This window comes from Salmo trutta, chromosome 14 (assembly GCF_901001165.1).
Source record: "Salmo trutta chromosome 14, fSalTru1.1, whole genome shotgun sequence".
In the NCBI taxonomy this organism is placed as follows: domain Eukaryota; kingdom Metazoa; phylum Chordata; class Actinopteri; order Salmoniformes; family Salmonidae; genus Salmo; species Salmo trutta.
Genome location: NC_042970.1, coordinates 35145972 through 35168782, shown reverse-complemented (window position 1 = coordinate 35168782; position 22811 = coordinate 35145972). Strand labels below are relative to the sequence as shown.

The 22811-nt window shown below is 42.0% G+C and overlaps 1 protein-coding gene across 4 annotated transcripts in view; it reads left to right on the top strand.

Moving 5' to 3' along the window:
* Positions 1-22811, top strand: part of LOC115207911 (inositol 1,4,5-trisphosphate receptor type 1) — a 167292-nt gene that overhangs the window by 57118 nt on the left and 87363 nt on the right. For all 4 annotated transcript variants that reach the window (XM_029775475.1, XM_029775474.1, XM_029775476.1 and 1 more), the window contains exons 4-16: positions 2048-2163; positions 3007-3093; positions 3688-3846; positions 9602-9700; positions 10026-10109; positions 10350-10496; positions 10711-10806; positions 10949-10993; positions 14843-14997; positions 17451-17550; positions 17841-18001; positions 18378-18519; positions 18772-18930. In XM_029775475.1, the coding sequence (XP_029631335.1) occupies positions 2048-2163; positions 3007-3093; positions 3688-3846; positions 9602-9700; positions 10026-10109; positions 10350-10496; positions 10711-10806; positions 10949-10993; positions 14843-14997; positions 17451-17550; positions 17841-18001; positions 18378-18519; positions 18772-18930 (1550 nt within the window). The remainder of the gene's footprint in view (positions 1-2047; positions 2164-3006; positions 3094-3687; positions 3847-9601; positions 9701-10025; positions 10110-10349; positions 10497-10710; positions 10807-10948; positions 10994-14842; positions 14998-17450; positions 17551-17840; positions 18002-18377; positions 18520-18771; positions 18931-22811) is intronic.

Genomic DNA, 22811 nt, shown 5'->3' with positions numbered 1-22811 from the left:
TTTTACACTGCTGGTACTCGCTGTTTATTATCTATGCATAGTCCCTTTACCCCTACCTACATATTACCTCAATTACCTCGACTAACCTGTACTCCAGCACATTGACTCGGTACCCCTGTATATAACCTCGTTATTGTTATTTTACTGTTACTTTATTACTGTTATTATTTTGTATTTTTTTCCCCCCTTTTTCTCCCCAATTTTGTAATATTTAATTGCAATCAAATTACGATCTTGTCTCATTGCTGAAATTCCCCAACGGGCTCAGGAGAGGCGAAGGTCGAGTCATGCGTCCTCCGAAACATGATCGCCAAACCGCCCTCCTTAACACCTGCCCACTTAACCCGGAAGCCAGCTGCACCAATGTGTCGGTGGAAACACTGTTCAACTGACGACCGAAGTCAGCCTCCAGGTGCCCGGCCCACAACAAGGAGTCGCTAGAGCGCGAAGAGTCAAACCCTCCCCTAACCCAGACGATGTTAAGCCAATTGTGTGTCGCCCTATGGGACTCACGGTCACGGCCAGTTGTGACACAGCCTGGTATTGAACCCAGGTCTGTAGTGACACCTCAAGCACTTAGACCGCTGCGCCACTCGGGATGCCTTTACTTTTTTTGTAAATATTTTCTTAACTCTTTTTACTTATTATTATTATTATTATTATTATTATTATTATTATTATTATTTATTTATTTAATTTTTTAAATTTTTTTTTTACTGCATTGTTGGTTAAGGGGCTTGTAAGTAAGCATTTCACGGTAAGGTCTACACCTGTTGATTTGATTACCCTATCCATATTTCTTCCACTAATGGAGGAAATACACACATCACATCCTCTCCCTCTTTGATCTGAGCTCAAAAGACTTATCTGGATATGAACCTGATTTTAAACTGTGTGTTTTAGCATGTAGCTCTGGGAGAATGAGGATGCAAGTGTTTTGTGCACGTGTGGCTTTGTCGGTGTGTGCATCATTGGGCACCTCACTTAGCATTGTGTATTTATTTACATTGATCAATTGAAGTTCATCCTTAGTTATTGTTTCAGCAACTTCAATATAGCTGCACTGACAACACCTCAAACCTAACCATCCTTCACCTCTGAAACTGTTATTCATTGTCTACTTACACACACACACACACACACACACACACACACACACAGCCAACGCTCCTCATTCCATGTATATAAAGACATGAAACATTTCTTTTATGCAGTTTTTCACACTTTGTATTCTTCACAAATTGTAGCTCACTAATATATCTACTGCTGTACATATCATTCTGAGTATATACACTGAGTGTACAAAACATTAAGAACACCGTGCTAACATTGAATTACACCCCCTTTTGCCCACAGAACAGCCTCAATTCGACAGGGCATGGACTCTACAAGGTGTTGAAAGCGTTCCAACAGGGATGCTGGCCCATGTTGACTCCATTGATTCCCACAGTTGTGTAAAGCTGGCTAGATGTCCTTTGGGCGGTGGAACATTCTTGATACACACGGGAATCTATTGAGCATTAAAAAAAACAGCAGCAATGCAATTCTTGACAGGCGCCTGGCACGTACTACCATACCCCGTTCAAAGGCACTTAAATATTTTGTTTGCCCATTCTCCCTCTGAATGGCGTACACACACACACACACACACACACACACACACACACACACAATCCATGTCTCAAGGCTTAAAAATTCGTATTTAACCGGTCTCCTCCCCTTCGTCTACACTGTCACATGAAGAAGGGATCATAGCTTTTACCTGGATTTGCCTGGTCAATCTGTCATGAAAAGTTCCTAATGTTTTGTACACTCTGTAGTTTTGGTGGATATACGCATAGATTGCAGTTAGATTACTGATAGTGTTATTTGGGTTGTTAACTGGATTCATACTGACTTTCGTGATTTCTTGTTTTGAATTATTGTGTACTTGTTTGACATTTTTGCTGCAATTAGTAACAAAACGCATTTCGCTGCGCCCACTATAACATCTGCTAATCTGTGTACGTGACCAATACACTTTGATTTTATTTGTCTCTCTGTTCAGACTGTCTGTTCAGGTTGTGTCCAATGAATCGGTACTCTGCTCAGAAACAGTTCTGGAAGGCAGCGAAACCTGGAGGAAACAGCACCACGGACACGGTCCTCCTCAACAAACTCCATGTGAGTGACTCCTCCACCTGAACCCTATACAACTGTCTTAATATATAACTGTATTAAATTATTGATTATAAACATTAATCAGTGGTATAAGGACTCGTCATCTCATATCCAACTGAATGAAGAAGAGTAACAATAGATGAGCCCTCTTTGGATAACTAATTTAAACTAAACTCTAAACTAACAATACTTTTAAAATCCAATACAGCTACATTACATTAGTAAAGCACTGACACTCATAGTTTTTCTTTGACTGCGGTAATCCCTCGTACAAGTGTGAAATACTACATCCTGCAGTTCCCTTTAACAACAGACTTGTCTAGTTTGACAGGTACAGTAGCAGTCTTGGCCTCACCACCACTGTTTGAGGAGCTCTCTTAGAGAGGTTAGGTTTTCTGTCCCCACACTCATTTGAGGGTGTTCTTATGGAGGATTATATATTTGCTGAGGTAATGTTCAGGTCCTTTTATAGACATTTCTGAAGCATACTTTAGTTTCGCTACTCCCGTCCTACCTTTCTTTCTCTCTCTCTCTCTCTCCCCTAAAACAAAACCATTTAAAGCCTTCTGGAATCTAACTTCAGAGTCATAAAATGATAGATTCAAATCTCTCCTGTGTTACCATGGTGATGTGAGGCCAGAGTTTTAGGTTCTAGCATTCCAGTTGACGCTTGCAGGCAACTGCACATGCCGTTGCTACATTCTTTTTATTTGAGATTTCTGTCGTAGAAAGTTTTCCCTCCTACTCAAGTCCATATGTATAATTATTTGTGCAAAAGCAGCAGCAATGTTGGTAGTGGCAATAATGATGGTCTGTAACTATTTCCTCTTTCCCTCACTTATGTAGCATGCAGCGGATTTGGAAAAGAAGCAAAACGATTCGGAAAATAAAAAGTTGCTCGGAACGGTGATTCAGTATGGGAACGTCATTCAGGTGTGTGTGTGTGTGTGTGTGTACATATTCATTGTCTGCAAGACCGATGTCTGGCTTGTACTCACAGCTGAAAGTCACGTCATCAATGAAGCCAATTCATGTCATAATGAGTAACCGTCTCAACACATTCAGTTACAGCTCACGTCTCATATTCCAAATTAGTGGCAAATGTCATCGTAGCCCACATATTTCTATGGGGTTTTAAAGTGAGGAAAGCATTTTCAGGCTTTCCATCCAATATATTTTGCTGGTTCCAAACTTGGAGAGGAGAGACTGGGAGCCCTGGAGGCATCCATGTGGTTTCTGTGTGTTTATAAATAGAACAGTAACGTGGGAGGATCTAGATAGTGTTTTTCTAGCTTCAGAATTGAGCATATTCTTTTCTCAGTCATAACCTTTCAGTCATAGACTGCTCTGAGAGACTAAAATGTTTTGCATGCTCATAAGGGCAGAGAAAGCCCACACAACACAAGAATAAACCATATGAAGATGATGAAGTGCACAAGCAAAACTATTCAGTATGTTTGTATCACAAAAATGACAGACATAAGTTATTGTATCGTATAATATTATATGTTTGCTGTATTCCCCCAGCTCCTCCATCTGAAGAGTAACAAGTACTTGACTGTGAACAAGCGTCTGCCAGCGCTGCTGGAGAAGAATGCCATGAGAGTGATGCTGGACACGGCCGGGAACGAAGGCTCCTGGTTCTACATTCAACCCTTCTACAAGTTGCGCTCCATAGGAGACAGTGTGAGTTCTATATGGTTCTAAAGCTCCACTTCATAGGAGACAGCGTGAGCTCTACTGTATCTATATCATGGTTCTACAAGCTGCGCTCCATAGTAGACCGTGTGAGTTCTGTCTACAGTATATGGTTCTACTAGTTCTCCTCCATAGGTGTTAGTGTGAGTTCCATCTAATTAAGCAATAAGTCCAGAGGGGGTGTGGTATATGGCCAATATACCACGGCTCAGGGCTGTTCTTATGCACAACGCAACACAACACAGAGTGCCTGGATACAGCCCTTAGCCGTGGTATAATGGTCATATACCACAAACCCTGAGGCGTCATACCCATGGTATACGGTCCGATATACCACGGCTGTCAGCCAATCAGCATTCAGGGTTCGATCCACCCAGTTTATAAATGTTTACTTGTATACATCGATCCCTTCTACAAGCTGCGCTCTATAGGAGTCAGTGTGAGTTACACTTATGGAATTGATCACATACTGTATGTAGGAATCGCTTGAATCTTACTGTATAAGTCAACTTAAACAAGTACTCAGACTGAGTGAATCAATTGTGTAAGGAAATCTAATGGTCACAGATAGGGCTGTTATGGTGACCGTATTACTGCCACACCGGCGGTCACGAGTCATGACCGCAGTCAAATTCCACGTAATCGTTTAGTCTTCCCTGTGGCTAAGTTGGTAGAGCATGGTGTGTGCAACGCCAGGGTTGTGGGTTCGATTCCCACGGGGGGCCAGTACAAAAAATAAAATGTATGAAATGTATGCATTCACTACTGTAAGTCGCTCTGGATAAGAGCGTCTGCTAAATAACTAAAATGTAAATGTAGTCACGGTAACTGGTAACTAGGCTTCTCCAAGCTCTGATGTTGTTGATGGTCATTTGTAGCCTACCAAAATTGCTAACTGCCTGGTACTTAGCAATCTCTAATCACTCTAACTTCAATGCAAATGATTTCGAAAATCGAATCAAACACTTCATGGGAGCTCATGTTGCGCAACATTTCTATGCAATTGCGTGAGATAAAACAGTTTTGATGGCCTCTATTAAAAAGAGGATCCCATCAGCTTTCTATAGGCTAGGCCTACTATATTTATTTCTCAACTTTCCTGATATTAAGCACATTGCTTGTCTTTACAACAGGAGTATAGCCTACCTGGCTGGCATGTAAATGAACCACGGTAAAATACGTCCTCTATTCGCTATTTAAGTGCATAGATGACATGTATTTTTTGCCCCTGTTTCGAGACAAGTGTGTGATAATGGTCCATTCTATATAAAACAAATTTCACATATATATATATTATTTTGTATATGTAAAGACAAAATTAAATCATGAATAGTCTGATGGGTGACAATATTATATAATTCACAAGTGATGGGCTTTTGTCACTTGTGAATGATTCCCAGCTGGTGTGTGACTTTTTCATGTAGCCTAGCCCATCATAGGCCTATACATTTTGATAAGGTTTGTATCACAAATAAGGTGGCCAAATAGCTTGTTAAAATTAAGCAAATTAATTAGCTTTACAGCTGTGTAGAGCCTAACTGGCATACAGTACATTGGCGGCGCGCAAGTTTAAAGTTTGGGGAAGATAATCTTTACCATTAAAAATGCACCTTTTATAATAAAGCATTACATGCATAATCATATTTGCATTCATTTTTGAGAATGGTGTTTTCCCACTGATTGTATTTTGGAACATTCACGCTTATAGCCTACTGCTGTGTGTGCATTGCTATGCTTATAATGTGAAGAAATAGCCTAATAGTTTATCAAAATGTTAAGCTAAATGTTCTGATCGGTTGCATCAGCCTCATTGCTTTGAAAATGTTTTTTGGATGCTAGTGGTTGTATTAATTTGGGATCTATTGCATCAAATAACTGTCCCAGACTATGTTTGGAATATTTCTTTCTTGTACAGAAGGACGAGAAAGTAATAATAATATATTGACATAGGCTAGTACTTTTGCTGTTTGTTAGGCCTACTCATCTTGTTGGCTGACGAAAAGTAAATGTGGATAATTCATCCAACATCTTCAATATGTGCCTCGGAATTCAATAAGGACGTGCGCAGTTGCCTCCACGATATGTCTGTCTTCACTTGTATCCTGTGAGAAAGACCCGATCACGTGATGGGCATTGGCTAATAAGAATTAGGATATCTGAGAGAGCCGTGAGAGGTGCTTTGGCGCACACAGCTGATAATTATTATCTTCAGCCCAAGGGCACAACGGTAACAGGCCACAAAAGGCATGTATTCTTTTAGGGGGCATTACGGCTACACAAAAGGGGATGCCGCCGGGAAATTTGAGGCATTATCAAGTGCTTGTCAAATTGTGAATGAGAGACTGATGAAGTGTGTACAGCCTGTGAAAAGAAACAAAGCAGAGCTCATGCCTTTCATGCAACTTTTTTCAAATCATCATTAGTCGCATCATGCAGCCTTAGACTGTATTAAATATCAAAACATATAGCCCAACGTTTGTATCACCACTAAAGTTGTCTAAATAACTGTAAATTAAGCATTTAGGAGGACCTGTTTCTTTGTTATCCGCTCAACACAGACACGTGGACGCTCTCTCAAATCGTTTGGAGAAAATGTCCTTTCTATTTATTCAGCTATGTTCAATTGTATTCTTCATATTATAAAATAATGCCACGGAATTCTAAGCAAATCTTTTCTGCTAAATAAACTGGTGTATCCCACAACCATATGGCATAGCCAGATCAGGACCTAACATCAGGACAACTGAGTATGCTATTCTGTTTTTCTGAAATGGGCTACATTTTCTTTATATCATGTTTCTTTAGACCTGTCTAAAATAAAGATTAGATGTATTGTGATGGTGTAGGCTATATTAAATGGATTTATTAGACTTTTTAAAATGTAGATGTTCCAAAGGTCTGCATCAGTGGCTAGTAGGCTATGCCTGGAAACCAGGAGATGCTAAATGTGTTTGTTAATTAACGGTTATTTGCTTGACAATCCCCAGCTGACACAACTTCATGAGCGCCACAGCTCCAGATTTTGTTTTACATTTTAAAATGTTTTTTTTTTTTGCAACACGCAGCTTGCAAAACCCTATGACAAAACGTTTGCACAGTGGCACAGCACATTAATGTCAGTTTTGGGTTGGTGGAATCAAGTAGGCGGGAGGCAGTAGCAACAAAAAGGTTTTCTGTCCAAGATGGTGGCTGTGCATGTGCTAAAAAACACTGCATTTTACTTTGCTAATAATGAAATAAATATGCATGTATTCTGAATGATACACACAGTTTTGGAGTGTGTGTAATTATCCACAACTAAATAGATATTCATTTTGTAGCTTAAGTAGGTATGTTTGCCAAGTTTGTTTACCAGGTTCGCTAGCGTACCAGTTAGCTAGCATTTTATAGGTAGCTAGCTAGCTGGCTAAAAGTACTAAATGGTGCATCTAACTACACTGAACAAAAATATAAACGCAACATGCAAAAGTTTAAAAGATTTTACTGAGTTATAGTTCATATAAGGAAATGAGTCAATTTTAAATAAGTTAATTCGGCCCCAGTCGTTGGATTTCACATGACTGGGAATACAGATATGCATCTGTTGGTCACAGATACCTTAAAAGAAAAGGTAGGGGCGTGGATCAGAAAACCAGTCAATATCTGGTGTGACCACCATTTGCGTCATGCAGCGTGACACATCTCCTTCATATAGAGTTGATCAGGCTGTTGATTGTGTCCTGTGGAATGTTGTCCTACTCCTTTTCAATGGCTGTGTGAAGTTGCTAGATATTGGCGGTAACTGGAACACGCTGTTGTACACGTTGATCCAGAGCATCCCAAACATTCTCAATGGGTGACATGTCTGGTGAGTATGCAGGCCATGGAAACTGGGACATTTTCAGCTTCCAGGAATTGTGCACAGATCTTTGCCACATTGGGCTGTGCATTATCATGCTGGATAAGAGCGTCTGCTAAATGACTGAAAAATGAGGTGATGGAGGTGGATGAATGGCAGGACAATTGGCCTCAGGTTCTTGTCACAGTATCTCTGTGCATTCAAATTGCCATCGATAAAATCTGATTGTGTTTGTTGTCTGTAGCTTATGCCTGCCTATACCATAATCCCACTGCCACCATGGGGCACTCTATTCACAATGTTGATATCAACAATCTGCTTGCCCACACGACCCCATACACGCTGTCTGCCATCTGCCCGGTACAGTTGAAACCGGGATTCATCTGTGAAGAGCACACTTCTCCAGTGTGCCAGTGGCCATCAAAAGTAAGCATTTGTCCATTGAAGTCGGTTACAACGCCGAACTGCGGTCAAGTTAAGACTGTTGAGGACGACGAACATGCAGATGAGCTTCCATGAGACGGTTTCTGACAGTTTTTGCAGAAGTTCTTAGGTTGTGCAAAACCACAATTTCATCAGCTGTCTGGGTGGCTGGTCTCAGACGATCCTGCAGGTGAAGAAGCCGGATGTGGAGGTCCTGGTCTGGCGTGATTCCACATGGTCTGCGGGTGTTAGGCCGGTTGGACGTACTGCCAAATTCTCAAAAACTACATTGGAAATATGGTAGAGAAATAAAAATGTAATTCTCTGGCAACAGCTCTGGTGGACATTCCTGTAGTCAGCATGACAATTGCACGCTCCCTCAAAACTTGGCATTGTGTTGTGTGACAACTGCATTTTAGTGGCCTTTTATTGTCCCCAGCACAAGGTGCACTTGTGTAATGATCATACTGTTTAATCAGCTTCTTGATATGCCACACCTGTCAGGTGGATTGATTATCTTGGCAAAGGAAAAATGCTCACAAACAGATGTAAACACATTTTTGCACAAAATTTGAGAGAAATAAGGTTTTTGTGCATATGGAACGTTTCTGGGATCTTATTTCAGCTCATGAAACATGGTACCAACACTTTACATGTTGCGTTTTATATTTTTGTTTAGTGTCGTAAGTACACTTACTGATATGGAATAATTGCTGATGATCGTTGGTTTTACCTTTTTTTGGGTTGTTTTGTGAGCTAACATTAGTTTGATTTAGACAGACTTTTTTAGCACTCTGCTTTTCTGGAGAGTCACACTGTTGTTATTCCACGAGGCTCATCATCGAGTTGTTATGGATGGATCTCTTTCTCAGGTAACTCTGCCTTCCCTGCCTTCACGTTAGCGCTGGTACCTACAACAGGTCTTGCACTCGTCTACATATGGCTCAGCCAATCACACTGCACGTTCTAAACTACAGCTCCTGAACATTTATATCTTGCCCCAATATCTCCTAGGTTTATTATATTCGCCTCCCGCGCTGCGCCTCGCTTATTTTTGGTGATAAGTAGCTCGTCCGCCAGTTGCTCAGTTGCTCCAGCCACCTGAGCTATATATCAGTTTGCAACAGTCGTTCTCAGTGGATTAAAGCAGCAGAGGCTAGGAGGCATTCTACAACCACAACACATATGACTGAGCCCAAGGACCAGGTGACCGCAGGTGGAACCAAGACTCGGTTGTTCTAGTAATAATACATCTAATGAATAGCCCCTGTGGATGAATGATTTAGTTTGTGGATTCAGAGCTTCACATAGTATCCTGTATTTGACTGTGGACAGACACATGCAAAAAAGTCTTGTTAATGTTTCATAGCAGTTGACGTGAGTGTGTGTGTCTGTGCTGGCACACAATGTGTGAGTAAGTGTGTGTGTGCACACGTGGAATAAATGCATACTAAATTATAGTGTGTGTATGTTTCATTCCAGGTGGTGATAGGGGACAAAGTGGTCCTGAACCCAGTGAATGCTGGCCAGCCCCTACATGCCAGCACCCATCAGCTAGTGGACAACCCAGGATGTAACGAGGTTAGACCCTCACCCTGTCTGCAGCTCATTTCCTCTGTTTTATAGATGGCTGTGTGGGAGTATACTGTATGTAGAGTATTTATAGGAGTCTGTGTACTGTTTTTGGGCCCCTCCTACCATATTAGACAATACACCACTGTGCCATGGTCCTCCGCATTTGCATCAATTATTTATAGGATTTGCATTAAGCTCTAGCCTACAGCTCATTCTGTGAGAACGGTGTGCTGCTCTGTAGTTATTAGAGTACCAGTGATAATGTGTTTCTGTTATTAAAGGAATAAACTGGTAATCCTGTGGAACTCTTTTTACCTGTTTTGTGTTTCAGGTGAACTCGGTCAACTGTAACACCAGCTGGAAGATCGTGCTGTTCATGAAATGGAGTGACAATCAGGAGATCATTCTAAAAGGGGTTGGTTTTATCACAGTTCTCAACCAATCAGGCCTGATTTTCACAGTTGAGTTTTCCTTGATTTGCCTTGATTTGGACCATCATCCAATCAATATGAATGAGAAAATAATGGTTCAACAAACCCGGTATCCCAGTTGAAGACAACACTGTTAATTGTTAGCCAAAAAATCTAGCCCAAGGCAGAGTGACACTTCCCTAGCAATCTCTATGGTAACAACCTTCCTGTCTGTTTGTTGCCAGGGCGATGTGGTGCGCCTGTTCCATGCGGAACAGGAGAAGTTCCTCACCTGTGACGACCACCGTAAAAAACAATATGTCTTCCTGCGCACCACCGGACGCCAGTCGGCTACCTCGGCAACCAGCAGCAAAGCCTTATGGGAGGTGGAGGTGTGGAGGAAGTGCACATAGAAATAGAATTTGTAGAAGGAACCTCAGATCATGGCAATTTGACTGCTCCCTCGCAACTGCCAATTTATGGTCACTAAAAGTGACATTTGACTTTAAAGTTTATATGGTCTGACAAGTTGTTAAAATGTGCATGTACACAACTCCAGCGTGAGATATGACATGTGACTGATGTCTGTGTTTCTCCTCATGATAGGTGGTGCAGCATGATCCATGTCGAGGCGGAGCTGGCTACTGGAACAGTCTGTTCAGGTTCAAACACCTGGCCACTGGACACTACCTGGCTGCAGAGGTCAGTAACACTGCCTTTACAACACACACACCCTTGCGGTACCTACAACACAGGTCAAAATCATATTGATCTTTAATTTTTACCAGGGTAGTAATCTCTAGTAATCTCACATTATATGTGTGTACTGTTGTGTGTTTTCCAGGTGAACCCTGACTATGAGGAGGAGTGCCTGGAGTCCCGCTCCTCAGTAAGTCACATTGTCCTGTTCTGGTAGCAGTGGGCTCTGAAGGGTGTTGAGGAATGATGAATACTGTGGATCATCTGAACCAGTCGTTCCCAGATACAGTATTCTGCTGTGACCGTGTTTTCCTGTGACCCACTGAATGAACCAACCCAACGTCTTCAGTCACCATTGACACAATGTGAAATGTATCAGCCACATACCACTAGTGAGTCCCAGGAAACAATGATCATTGTAACTCTTCTAACTTGTGTATCTCCGCTTGAACACCATTTCAGAGTAACGACCACTTCCCCAGTACCACCGTTAGATGGCGGTGTCTGCATAGAGAAGTCTGATGGAACTAGTGTGGGCTGTTAACTTTGCCTGGCTACCCAAACTCCTTGCTCTGGCCAATCGCTACGCCACGCCCATGGACGTAGTTTTTTTTCTCCACAATGAGCCTGGATCTGAGTACCTTTCTGCCTATTTCTAGAAAGCAAACATATTCTAACCGTTCTGATTGGTCCCAGAAACCGATGGGTTGGGCTAGAGCCAAAGCACACGTGGGTAAAGCCACAGGGGCGCAACATCGCAAGACTTACGGGAATGCTTGCAAAACAGACCAAGTAGACCAGTTTGGGGTTTGAGAAGTCAATGTAAGTGAACAATTCTTCCTTAGTTGTTAATTTTCCTGAAATCTAAAGGCACAGCCTAGCCAATGTCTTAAGTAGTAGAACATGTTATTAGTCCAACCTCATGAAAGGAATGAGGAATGCCTTTGATTTGACGGCCTGCACATGCGCTGTTCGGCGCCAGACGACTAATAAACCTGATGACGTCTTTCTATGCATGAGCTTTGCTAGCCAACGTCGCCATGACATCGCCTACAAGTGTGGTTGAGGATTTCTATTGAAGAAGCAGTTTCTGCCTATCTTCATACTGTACTGTCTTTGGTAAAGCAGTGTTTTGAAAATGTCATTGGCTTTGATACACTGAGTGGTTAGAGTTGATCCAATCGCTGATGACTTTGTTTTGTACAACACCACTCATTTTGACGTCACCAAAAACAATTTCAACAATGGCAGTCTCAGGCTGAAGTATGTAGCGAACATAGAGCAGCGGAACAGTTTGAGTCGTCAGGCAACCTTTAGCCAACAGATGGCAGTCTACCACTAGGAATGATCTCAGTTGCACAATTGTCCCCACAAAACACAGGACTATATAGTAAGTACTGACACCCTAGTCGCATTAGTCTGTGTTTACACAGGCAACCCAATTTGTATATTTTTTCACTAATTGGTCTGTTGACCAATCAGATTAGATCTGAAAAAATTATGTCAAAAGATCGGATGTGATTGGTCAAAAGACCAATTAGTGGGGAAAAGTTCACAATTGGGCTGCCTGTGTAAACGCAGCCTTTGTCAGCACATGGTTGAACAAGCTTGTATGACTAACAGAGCAGGGAGCTGAGGGCTGTCTCCATGCCTGGAGGTGTGTGTTTGTCCCTGACTCTATGGAGATGGACTTACAGTTGAAGTCATAAGTTTACATACACCTTAGCCAAATACATTTAAACTCAGTTTTTCACAATTCCTGACATTTAATCCTAGTAAAAATTCCCTGTCTTAGGTCAGTTAGGATCACCACTTTATTTTAAGAATATGACATTTCAGAATAATAGTAGAGTGATTTATTTCAGCTTTTATTTCTTTCATCACATTCCCAGTGGGTCAGAAGTTTACATGCTACCAAATACTAATTGGGTGTATTGCCTTTAAATTGTTTAACTTGGGTCAAATGTTTCGGGTAGCCTTCTATAAGCTTCCCACAATACGTTGGGTGAATTTTGGCCCATTCCTCCTGACAGAGCTGGTGTAACTGAGTCAGGTTTGTAGGCCTCCTTCCTCGCACACGCTTTTTCAATTCTGCCCACAAATCTTCTATATGATTGAGGTCAGGGCATTGTGATGGCCACTCTAATACCTTGACTTTGTTGTCCTTAAGCCATTTTGCCTCAACTTTGGAAGTATGCTTGGGGTCATTGTCCATTTGGAAGACCCATTTGCGACCAAGCTTTAACTTCCTGATTGATGTCTTGAGATGTTGCTTCAATATATCCACATCATTTTCCTGCCTCATGATGCCATCTATTTTGTGAAGTGCACCAGTCCCTCCTTCAGCAAAGCACCACCACAACATGATGCTGCCACCCTCGTGCTTCACAGTTGGGATGGTGTTCTTCGGATTGCAAGCCTCCCCCTTTTCCTCCAAACATAACGATGGTGATTATGGCCAAACAGTTCTTTTTTTGTTTCATCAGACCAGAGGACATTTCTCCAAAAGTACGATACTTGTCCCCATGTGCAGTTGCAAACCATAGTCTTGTTTTTTTTATGGCAGTTATGGAGCAGTGGCTTCTTCTTTGCTTAGCACCTTTTCAGGTTGTGTCGATATAGGACTCATTTTACTGTGGATATAGATACTTTTGTGCCTGTTTCCTCCAGCATCTTCACAAGGTCCTTTGCTGTTGTTCTGGGATTGATCTGCACTTTTCGCACCAAAGTACGTTCTGCTTTACCAAAGACACAAAGTTGTAACCGACTTGCCAAAACTATAGTTTGTTAACAAGAAATTTGTGGAGTGGTTGAAAAATGAGTTTTAATGACTCCAACCTAAGTGTATGTAAACTTACTACTTCAACTGTATACCGAAGCCTAGCCAAGTTATACTGCACTGGCCTGGTTATGAATCCACAATGTAGTTGCTTAATAGGATAACGTAAAAAGAAAATCACCAAGCCAGAACAGTGCGGTTCTGGTCCATACCATAAAGTCAAAAGGGTAATGCGTTACTAGACAATCATCCACTCAACAATAGTGACAATGTGAACACAGCAGAAGACCCAAACGTATAAAAGAGCTGCAGTTTAACCAGATAATTATACAAAATGTACTTATTACTCTAATTACTGAAATTAATATTTATACATATTTGTTGATATTTACGAGTGATAACACTGATTTGTACTTCACAATACACTAAGATGTCTCTTTTGGCCTTTAGAACTTCATACAATTAAGTAGGTCATGAGGTTTAGTGGAGTATATTGAATTAAGCCTATAGAGTTCTATTGGCCTAAATTAGATTTATTCTTAAAAATAAGAAATTGGATCAAATCGATGTTCTCACATTGTGGTGAATGATATGATCCCTTTGAGTTGTGAGTCTCTTATCTTCTTCAGTCAGTTTCTGCCCAGGATTTGATCTTTAAGTCATTGTCTAGGAATTTCACAGGAAGCTGACCCATGTGTGTGTGACCTGACCTTTTAACATTTCTGTTACTAAAACTTAACCCATATACAGTGAGTATAGGGACAGGGATGCCGGCCCATGTTGACTCCAATGCTTCTCACAGTTGTGTCAAGTTGGCTGGATGTCCTTTGGATGGTGGACGATTCTTGATACACACGTTGCAGTTCTTGACACAAACTGGTGCGCCTAGTGCCTACTACCACACCCCGTTCAAAGGCACCTCCATTTTTTGTCTTACCCATTCGCCCTCTGAATGGTACACAATCCATGTCTCAAGGCTTGAAAATCCTTATTTAACCTGTGTCCTCCCCTTCATCTACATTGATTTGAAGTGGATTTAACAAGTGACATCGATAACGGATCATAGCTTTCACCTGGATTCACTTGGTCAGTGTATTTCATGGAAAGAGCAGGTGTTCTTAATGTTTTGTATACTCAGTGTATATTGATGGTCGATCAATTATTTTACTCTTCATAATTATTGATCCTGGTCTTCAGGGCCCATGTCTATGTTTCTGTGCAGTGATCTGACGAGACTGTGTTTCCATGTTGTGTCTCCAGCTGGACTCTGAGCAGGTCGACCTCCGCGCCCGCCTCAGGAACCCCCAGGAGAAGGTCATGTATACCCTGGTGTCTGTCCCTGAAGGCAATGACATCTCCTCCATTTTTGAGCTGGACCCTACCACTCTGAGAGGGGGGGACTCCCTGGTGCCCAGGTAGGACTTTGAGCTGGAGCCTACCATGCTAAGAGGGGGGATTTCCTGGTGCCCAGATAGGACTTTAGGGCCACATAGTCTGCCGCTAAGCAGCCCCCGCAGTTCACATTGTGCGAAAAGACCCTATTACTCATAATACTTTTAGAAGAATTTACCATTTTTCTAATAAGAAATCTCTCTTTTTACTATGTCCATGAGAATTAGTTGATTTTAAAATACACCCTGTGTTGTTGTCATGTGCAAAGGTGAGTGACCAGGCTGTATTTGTCAGGGTTGGGGTCAATTTGAGTTGAAGTCAGTCAATTGAGGAATTAAACTGAAATTCCAATTCAATAATTGAAACATTTTCTGATGACTGTGTGTCTGGATCCTAAAAAAACATAGTGACTATGTAGCCCACTGTTGATGCAGATCAGATTCTAATGAAAATGTTGCAATATGAAAAGTAAACAGTCATGTTCCTCCCCCTGGAAGGACACACACACACACACACACACACACACACACACATACACACAGTACCAGTAAAAAGTTTGGATTTTCTTTATTTTTACTATTTTCTACATTATAGAATAGTAGTGAAGACATCAAAACTATAACATAATACATATAGAATCCTGTAGTAACCAAAAAGTGTTTTATATGCTTTTCCAACAGTCTTGAAGGAGTTTCCACATATGCTGAGTACTTGTTGGCTGCTTTTCCACTCTGTAGTCCAACTCATCCCAAACCATCTCCATTGGGTTGAGGTTAGGTGATTGTGGAGGCCGGGTCATCTGATGCAGTACTCCATCACTCTCCTTCTTGGTCAAATAGCCCTTACACAGTCTGGAGGTGTGTTGGGTCATTGTCCTGTTGAAAAACAAATGATAGTTCCACTAAGCACAAACCAGATGGGATGGCGTAACGCTGCAGAATGCTGCAGTAGCCATGCTAGTTAAGTGTGCCTTGAATTCTATATAAATCACTGACAGTGTCACCAGCAAAGCACCATCACACCTCCTCTTCCATGCTTCACGGTAGGAACCACTCATGCGGAGATCATCCGTTCACCTACTCTGCGTCTCACAAAGACACGGCGGTTGGACTCATCAGACCAAAGGACAGATTTGCACCGGTCTAATGTCCATTGCTCGTGTTTCTTGGCCCAAGCAAGTCTCTTCTTATCATTGGTTTCATTTAGTAGTGGTTTCTTTGCAGAAATTCGACCATGAAGGCCTGATTCACGCGGTATCCTCTGAACAGTTGATGTTGAGATGTGTCTGTTACTTGAATTCTGTGAAGCTTTTATTTGGGCTGTAATCTGAGGTGCAGTTAACTCGAATGATTTTATCTTCTGCAGCAGAGGTAACTCTGGGTCTTCCTTTCCTGTGGCGGTCCTCATGAGAGCCAGTTTCATCATAGCGCTTGAAGTAATGATGGACTGTTGTTTCTCTTTGCATATTTGAGCTGTTCTTGCCATAATATGGACTTGGTCTTTTACCAAATAGGGCTATCTTCTGTATACCACCCCTACCTTGTCACAACAAACTGATTGACTCAAATGCATTAAGAAGGAAAGAAATTCCACTAATTAACTTTTATCAAGGCACACCTGTTAATTTTAATGCATTCCAGGTGACTACCTCATGAAGCTGGTTGAGAGAATGCCAAGAGTGTGCAAAGCTGTCATCAAGGCAAAGAGTGGCTACTTTGAAGAATCTCAAATATAAAATATAATTTCGATTTCTACAATGTAGAAAATAGTAACAATAAAGAAAAACCCTTGAGTGAGTAGGTGTGTCCAAACTTTTGACTGTGTAATCTTTAGATTTGTGTGGTGTTTGTTCGTTATCAGACACATTTAGTTGATTTCAAGTGGAATTCCCCCATTTAAAACACATTTCTGTTCTCACTTTCAGTGGAAAGGGTGAGTGGGCTGTGTTAGGTTCATGGAGTGTTCAGAATCAGTTGACATAGGACAGGTGTGAGCCTGTGTTTTGGAGAGGGTAGGGAGAGTTTCCGTCTCGGGAGAGTTGGTGAGGGAGTTTCATGAGGTCATGAAGCAATAAAGCGTGTGCATGTGCGTGTCTGTCTTGTTTTTGACTTCCAAGCTGACTGTACAGTAGGGAGGGTTTGACTTGCAGTAACCAGTGTTACTGATTCATGTTGGTTGTGAGGTTGCAAGGACTGGTGACTTTGATGAAGGAGAAGATGTTTGGTTTTATTTTTGTTGAGATTTATACAGATACTGTAAGATGTTTGGTTTTAAAGTAACCACTATTATTATGATATCCCTCTCTGTACTGGAATACATCAGAAAATATAAATGTTTCAACATTTAACCAGAGGCACATGTCTGTTCCCCTGTTTGGTATGGAACTTCTTAGTATGTGCTATAGTGGGCCTAGCCCAATAATGACATTAATTCTTGACTCACAATGCTCATTGTGTGTGTGTGCACGCCTGCCCAGGAACTCGTATGTGAGGCTCAGACACTTGTGCACCAACACATGGGTCCACAGCACTAACCATCCCATCGACAAGGAAGAGGAGAAACCTGTCATGTTACGTGTGAGTGACAGCTCAACCAGCCAATCTCCATTAAGACCAGACCGTTTGAGACCTTACCAATAGTCTGTCAAACCCAATCTTTAACTACTTTATATCATGTTTTCTATGTGTCCCACTTAAATCTCTCCAACACAAACATTGCTCAATAATATAATAATACCCTCACATTAGATCTGACCACCGGATGCACAAATGATTCATTTTCTATTTGTGAGTTTTACTTACTAGAATTCACTTAATCTTACAATCCTAATTAACTCATCAGTTTTTCACAATGTTGTTATTTTTAGATCGGCACATCTGCACTGAAAGAAGACAAAGAGGCGTTTGCCATCGTACCCGTCTCGCCCGCTGAAGTCCGAGATCTTGACTTTGCCAATGATGCCAGTAAAGTGTTGGCGTCCATCGCAGGCAAACTGGAGAAGGGCACCATCACTCAGAACGAGAGGAGGTACATGGCAGCCATTGGTGTTCTTTACCTCTTCAATGTAGGCACCAAACCATTCCAGAATGGAATGTCCTTGGAACTCTGGGTATCAACATGGCGCCCATTAAGAATTCTAAATCTCAAAGAATATTCCTGTGTGCTCCTGAGTGGTGCAGCACTGCATCTCAGGGCTCAAGGCGTCACTACAGACCCTTGTTTGATTCCAGGCTGTATTGCAACCGGCCGTGGTTGGGAATCCCATAGGGCGGCGCACAATTGGCCCAGCGTCGTTATGGTTTGGCCGGGGAAGGCTGTCATTGTAAATAAGAATTTGTTCTTAACTGACTTGCCTAATTAAATAAAGGTTAAAGTAAAAAAATACTTCCTGTGTGTCCTCCAGGGCGGTGACCAAGCTTCTGGAGGACCTGGTGTTCTTCGTGGTGGACATCCCCAATAATGGCCAAGACGTTTTGGAAATCATGGTCAACAAGCCCAACCGAGAGAGACAGAAACTCATGAGGGAACAGAATATCCTCAAACAGGTAGAGGACAATGTCATTCATAAGGGACAACTAGAACGTCCATAGACTGAAGGGGTGAAAAAGGCTTAGGCCGCCTAATTAATTATTTTTCAATGTGGATCCATTGGGAAGCAAGCTCCTTTGTCTTCTATTAACCTCTGTTGAAGTTCAACAAAGTATAACAAACTGTCATACTTCAGCAAACATTTTTCCAAACAAATGTATTTTCTTAACCTGATGGACTATCATCCAATGGGTGGAATTTCTCTCCAGATCTTCAAGCTACTGCAGGCTCCATTCACAGACAGCGGGGATGGGCCCATGCTGCGATTGGAGGAGCTGGCTGACCAGCGCCACGCCCCTTTCAGGCACATCTGCCGCCTGTGTTACCGTGTGTTACGCCACTCCCAACAGGACTACCGCAAGAACCAGGTACGCAGCGCGGTAACTGTCAGGCCTGCTGGTCTGGGCCTACAACAGCCACACAAGGACACACATGACAGTTCACATGACTGGCCTGGTCCCAAAACAACCACTACCCCAACCTTATCCCTAGCTCCTTAACCTAACCCATACTCTTTCAGTGTTTGCTGATCTGAAGATGCTAAATGAGCGTGTAAGCAGTATGATGGATGTTCCCCTAATTCAATTGCAAGCCTGAGTGGAGCTATATCCATTTGGCTTATATACACCTACAGTATCTGGTTCGATTAGACCTGCAGACCCTAGCGGGCTTTAGTAGAGGAATGGCATAGGGGTTGTTTTCACATGGTGTTCTGGACTGTGTGTTCCAGCAGACAGGGACTTAGCCTATAGCCCAAAATATCAAGCCACAGCACTTATACAATTAGCCTAAACTGTATGATGGCATTTAGCTGTAATTGAATGTGCTGTTTAGTCAGTGTGTCAAGTATTCTTTAATCAAATTTTATTAGTCACATGCGCCGAATACAACAGGTGTAGACCTTACAGTGAAATGCTTACTTACGAGCCCCTAACCGACAGTACAGTTTCAAAAAATACGGATAAGAGATAAGAGTAACAAGAAATTAAAATGCAGCAGTAAAAAATGACAATATATACAGGGGGGTGTCGGTACAGAGTCAATGTGCGGGGGCACTGGTTAGTTGAGGTAGTATGTACATGTAGGTAGAGTTAATTAAAGTGACTATGCATAGATGACAACAGAGAGTAGCAGTGGTGAGGGGAGGGGGGGCAATGCGAATAGTCTGGGTAGCCATTTGACTAGATCTTCAGGAGTCTTATGGCTTGGGGGTAGAAGCTGTTTTAGAAGCTTCTTGGACCTAGACTTGGCGCTCCGGTACCGCTCGCCGTGTGGTAGCAGAGAGAACAATCTATGACTAGGGTGGCTGGAGTCTTTGACAATTTTTAGGGCCTTTCTCTGACACCGCCTGGTATAGAGGACCTAGATGGCAGGAAGCTTTGCCCCAGTGATGTACTGGGCCGTTCTCACTACCCTCTGTAGTGCCTTGCGGTCAGAGGCCGAGCAGTTACCATACCAGGTGGGGATGCAACAAGTCAGGATGCTCTCGATGGTGCAGCTGTAGAACTTTTTGAGGATCTGAAAAAAAATCTAGTCTCCTGAGGGGGAATAGGTTTTGTCATGCCCTCTTCACGACTGTCATGGTGTGCTTGGACCATGTTAGTTTGTTGATGATGTGGATACCAAGGAACTTGAAGCTCTCAACCTGCTCCACTGCAGCCCCGTCGACGAGAATGGGGGCGTGCTCGGTCCACTTTTTCCTGTAGTACACAATCATCTCCTTACTCACATTCTGCCTTCATCAAACTTTCAGCAGCACAACGCTCCCTTCCGGGCCACAAGACATGCACCCTCGCTCACACACACGCACACACACACACACATGCACACACACTCACGACCGCATGCCTACAGAAACATGCATTGTCCAAACACACAGACACTGTCACATACTGTGTGTAATTGTTGGAGTGGTGGCTGGATTCAACTGAAGGAGGAAGCTGCCTGGTGCCTGTGGACGGCCTCTGTTCTCCCAGTCTCAGATTTGTATTTATTTGTATTTATTATGGATCCCCATTAGCTGCTGCCAAGGCAGCATATGTTATCGTGTGTGTATGCATGTGTCTGTGCCTATGTTTGTGTTGCTTCAGTCCCCGCTGTTCCATAAGCTGTATTTTTATGCATTTAAAAAAAATCTGATTCTACTGCTTGCATAGAGTTCCATGTAGTCATGGCTCTATATAGTACTGTGCGCCTCCCATAGTCTGTTCTGAACTTGGGGACTGTGAAGAGACCTCTGGTGGCATGTCTTGTACGGTATGCATGGGTGTCTGAGCTATATGCTAGTCGTTTAAACAGACAGCTCAGTGCTTTCAACATGTCAATACCTCTCACAAATACAAGTAGTTAACTTTGAGCCAGGAGAGATTGACATGCATTTTATTGTTTCCTCTCTGTGTACCTCCAAGTGCCAGCCGTGCTGCCCTGTTCTGAGCCAATTGCAATTTTCCTAAGTCCCTCTTTGTGGCACCTGACCACACGACTAAACAGTAGTCCAGGTGTGACAAAACTAGAGCCTGTAGGACCTGCTTGTTGATAGTGCTGCTAAGAAGGTAGAGCAGCGCTTTATAATGGACAGACTTCTCCCTATCTTAACTGCTGTTGTATCAATATGTTTTGATCATGACAGTTTACAATCCAAGGTTACTCCAAGCAGTTTAGTGTCACCTCAACTTGCTCAATTTCCACATTATTTATTAAAATATTTAGTTGAGGTTTAGGGTTTAGTGAATGATCTGTCCCAAATACAATGCTTTTAGTTTGAAATATTTAGGACTAACTTATTCCTTGCTACTCATTCTGAAACTAACTGTAGCTCTTTAAGTGTTGCAGTCATTTCAGTTGCTTTAGTAGCCAAAGTGTATAGCATTGAGTCATCTGCTTACATAGACACATTGGCTTTACTCAAAGCCAGTGGCATGTCGTTAGTAAAGATAGAACAAAGTAAGGGGCCTAGACAGCTGCCCTGGGGAATTCCTGATTTCTACGTGGACTTTTTTGGAGATGCTTCCATTAAAGAACATCCTCTGTGTTCTGTGTTTAGACTCTTTATCCACCATATTTATCCACCATCCAGCAGCAGCATTATGATTGATAATGACAAAACCCACACTGAAGTCTAACAAAACAGCCCCACAATATTTTTATCATCAATTTCTCTCAGCCAATCATCAATCATTTGGTTAAGTGTTGTGCTTATTGAATATCCTTCCCTATAAGCGTGCTGGAAGTCTGTTGTCAGTTTGTTTACTGCATTGTATCTGGTCAAACTCCATTTTTTCCAAAACTTTACTAAGGGTTGGTAACAGGCTGATTGGTCAGCAATTTGAGCCAGTAAAGGGGGCTTTGCTATTCTTAGGTAGCGGAAATACTTTTTCTTCTCTCCAGGCCTAAAGGCACACACTTTCTAGTAGGCTGAAATTGAAGATATTGCAAATAGGAGTGGTAATTTTGTCTGCTATTATCCTCAGTAATTTTCCTTCCAAGTTGTCAGACCCCGGTGGCTTGTCATTGTTGATAGACAACATTACGTTTTTCACCTCTTCCACACTTACTTTACGGAATTCAAAATCACAATTTTTGTCTTTCGTAATTTGGTCAGAAATACTTGGATGTGTAGTGTCAGCTTTTTTTACTGGCACGTCATGTCTAAGTTTGCTAATCTTGCCGATGAATAAATCATTGAAGTAGTTGGCAATATCAGTCGGTTTTGTAATGAAGGAACCATCTGATATAATGACTGATGTAGCTGAGTTTGCCTTTTTTCTCCAAATGTCATTGAAGTTGCTCCAATGCTTTTTACTATCATTCTTTGTCATTCATCTTTGTTTCATAGTGTAGTTTCTTCTTTTTATTCAGTTTAGTCACATGATTTCTCAATTTGCAGTATGTTTGCCAATCGGTTGTGCAGCCAGACATCATTTCTATTTGGAAGACATTTGGGAATTACCCATGGGAATTTGGGGAATTTACAGGATGGGGGAATCTTAGTTTTTATCTACCTTTTTTAAATCTCCCAAAATGTAATTCGTTTTGCCTGTGTTACAGTAAATGTGTTGTTGTTGAAGTAATGAGTGGGAATTGTAGGTAAGTAATACTGAGGCAACAATACCGAAACTTTTTTCTGTAACCTTTTTAACTAGGCAAGTTTGTTAAGAACAAATTCTTATTTACTATGACGACCTACACCGGCCAAACCCGGATGACGCTGGGCCAATTGTGCGCCACCCTATGGGGACTCCCAATCACA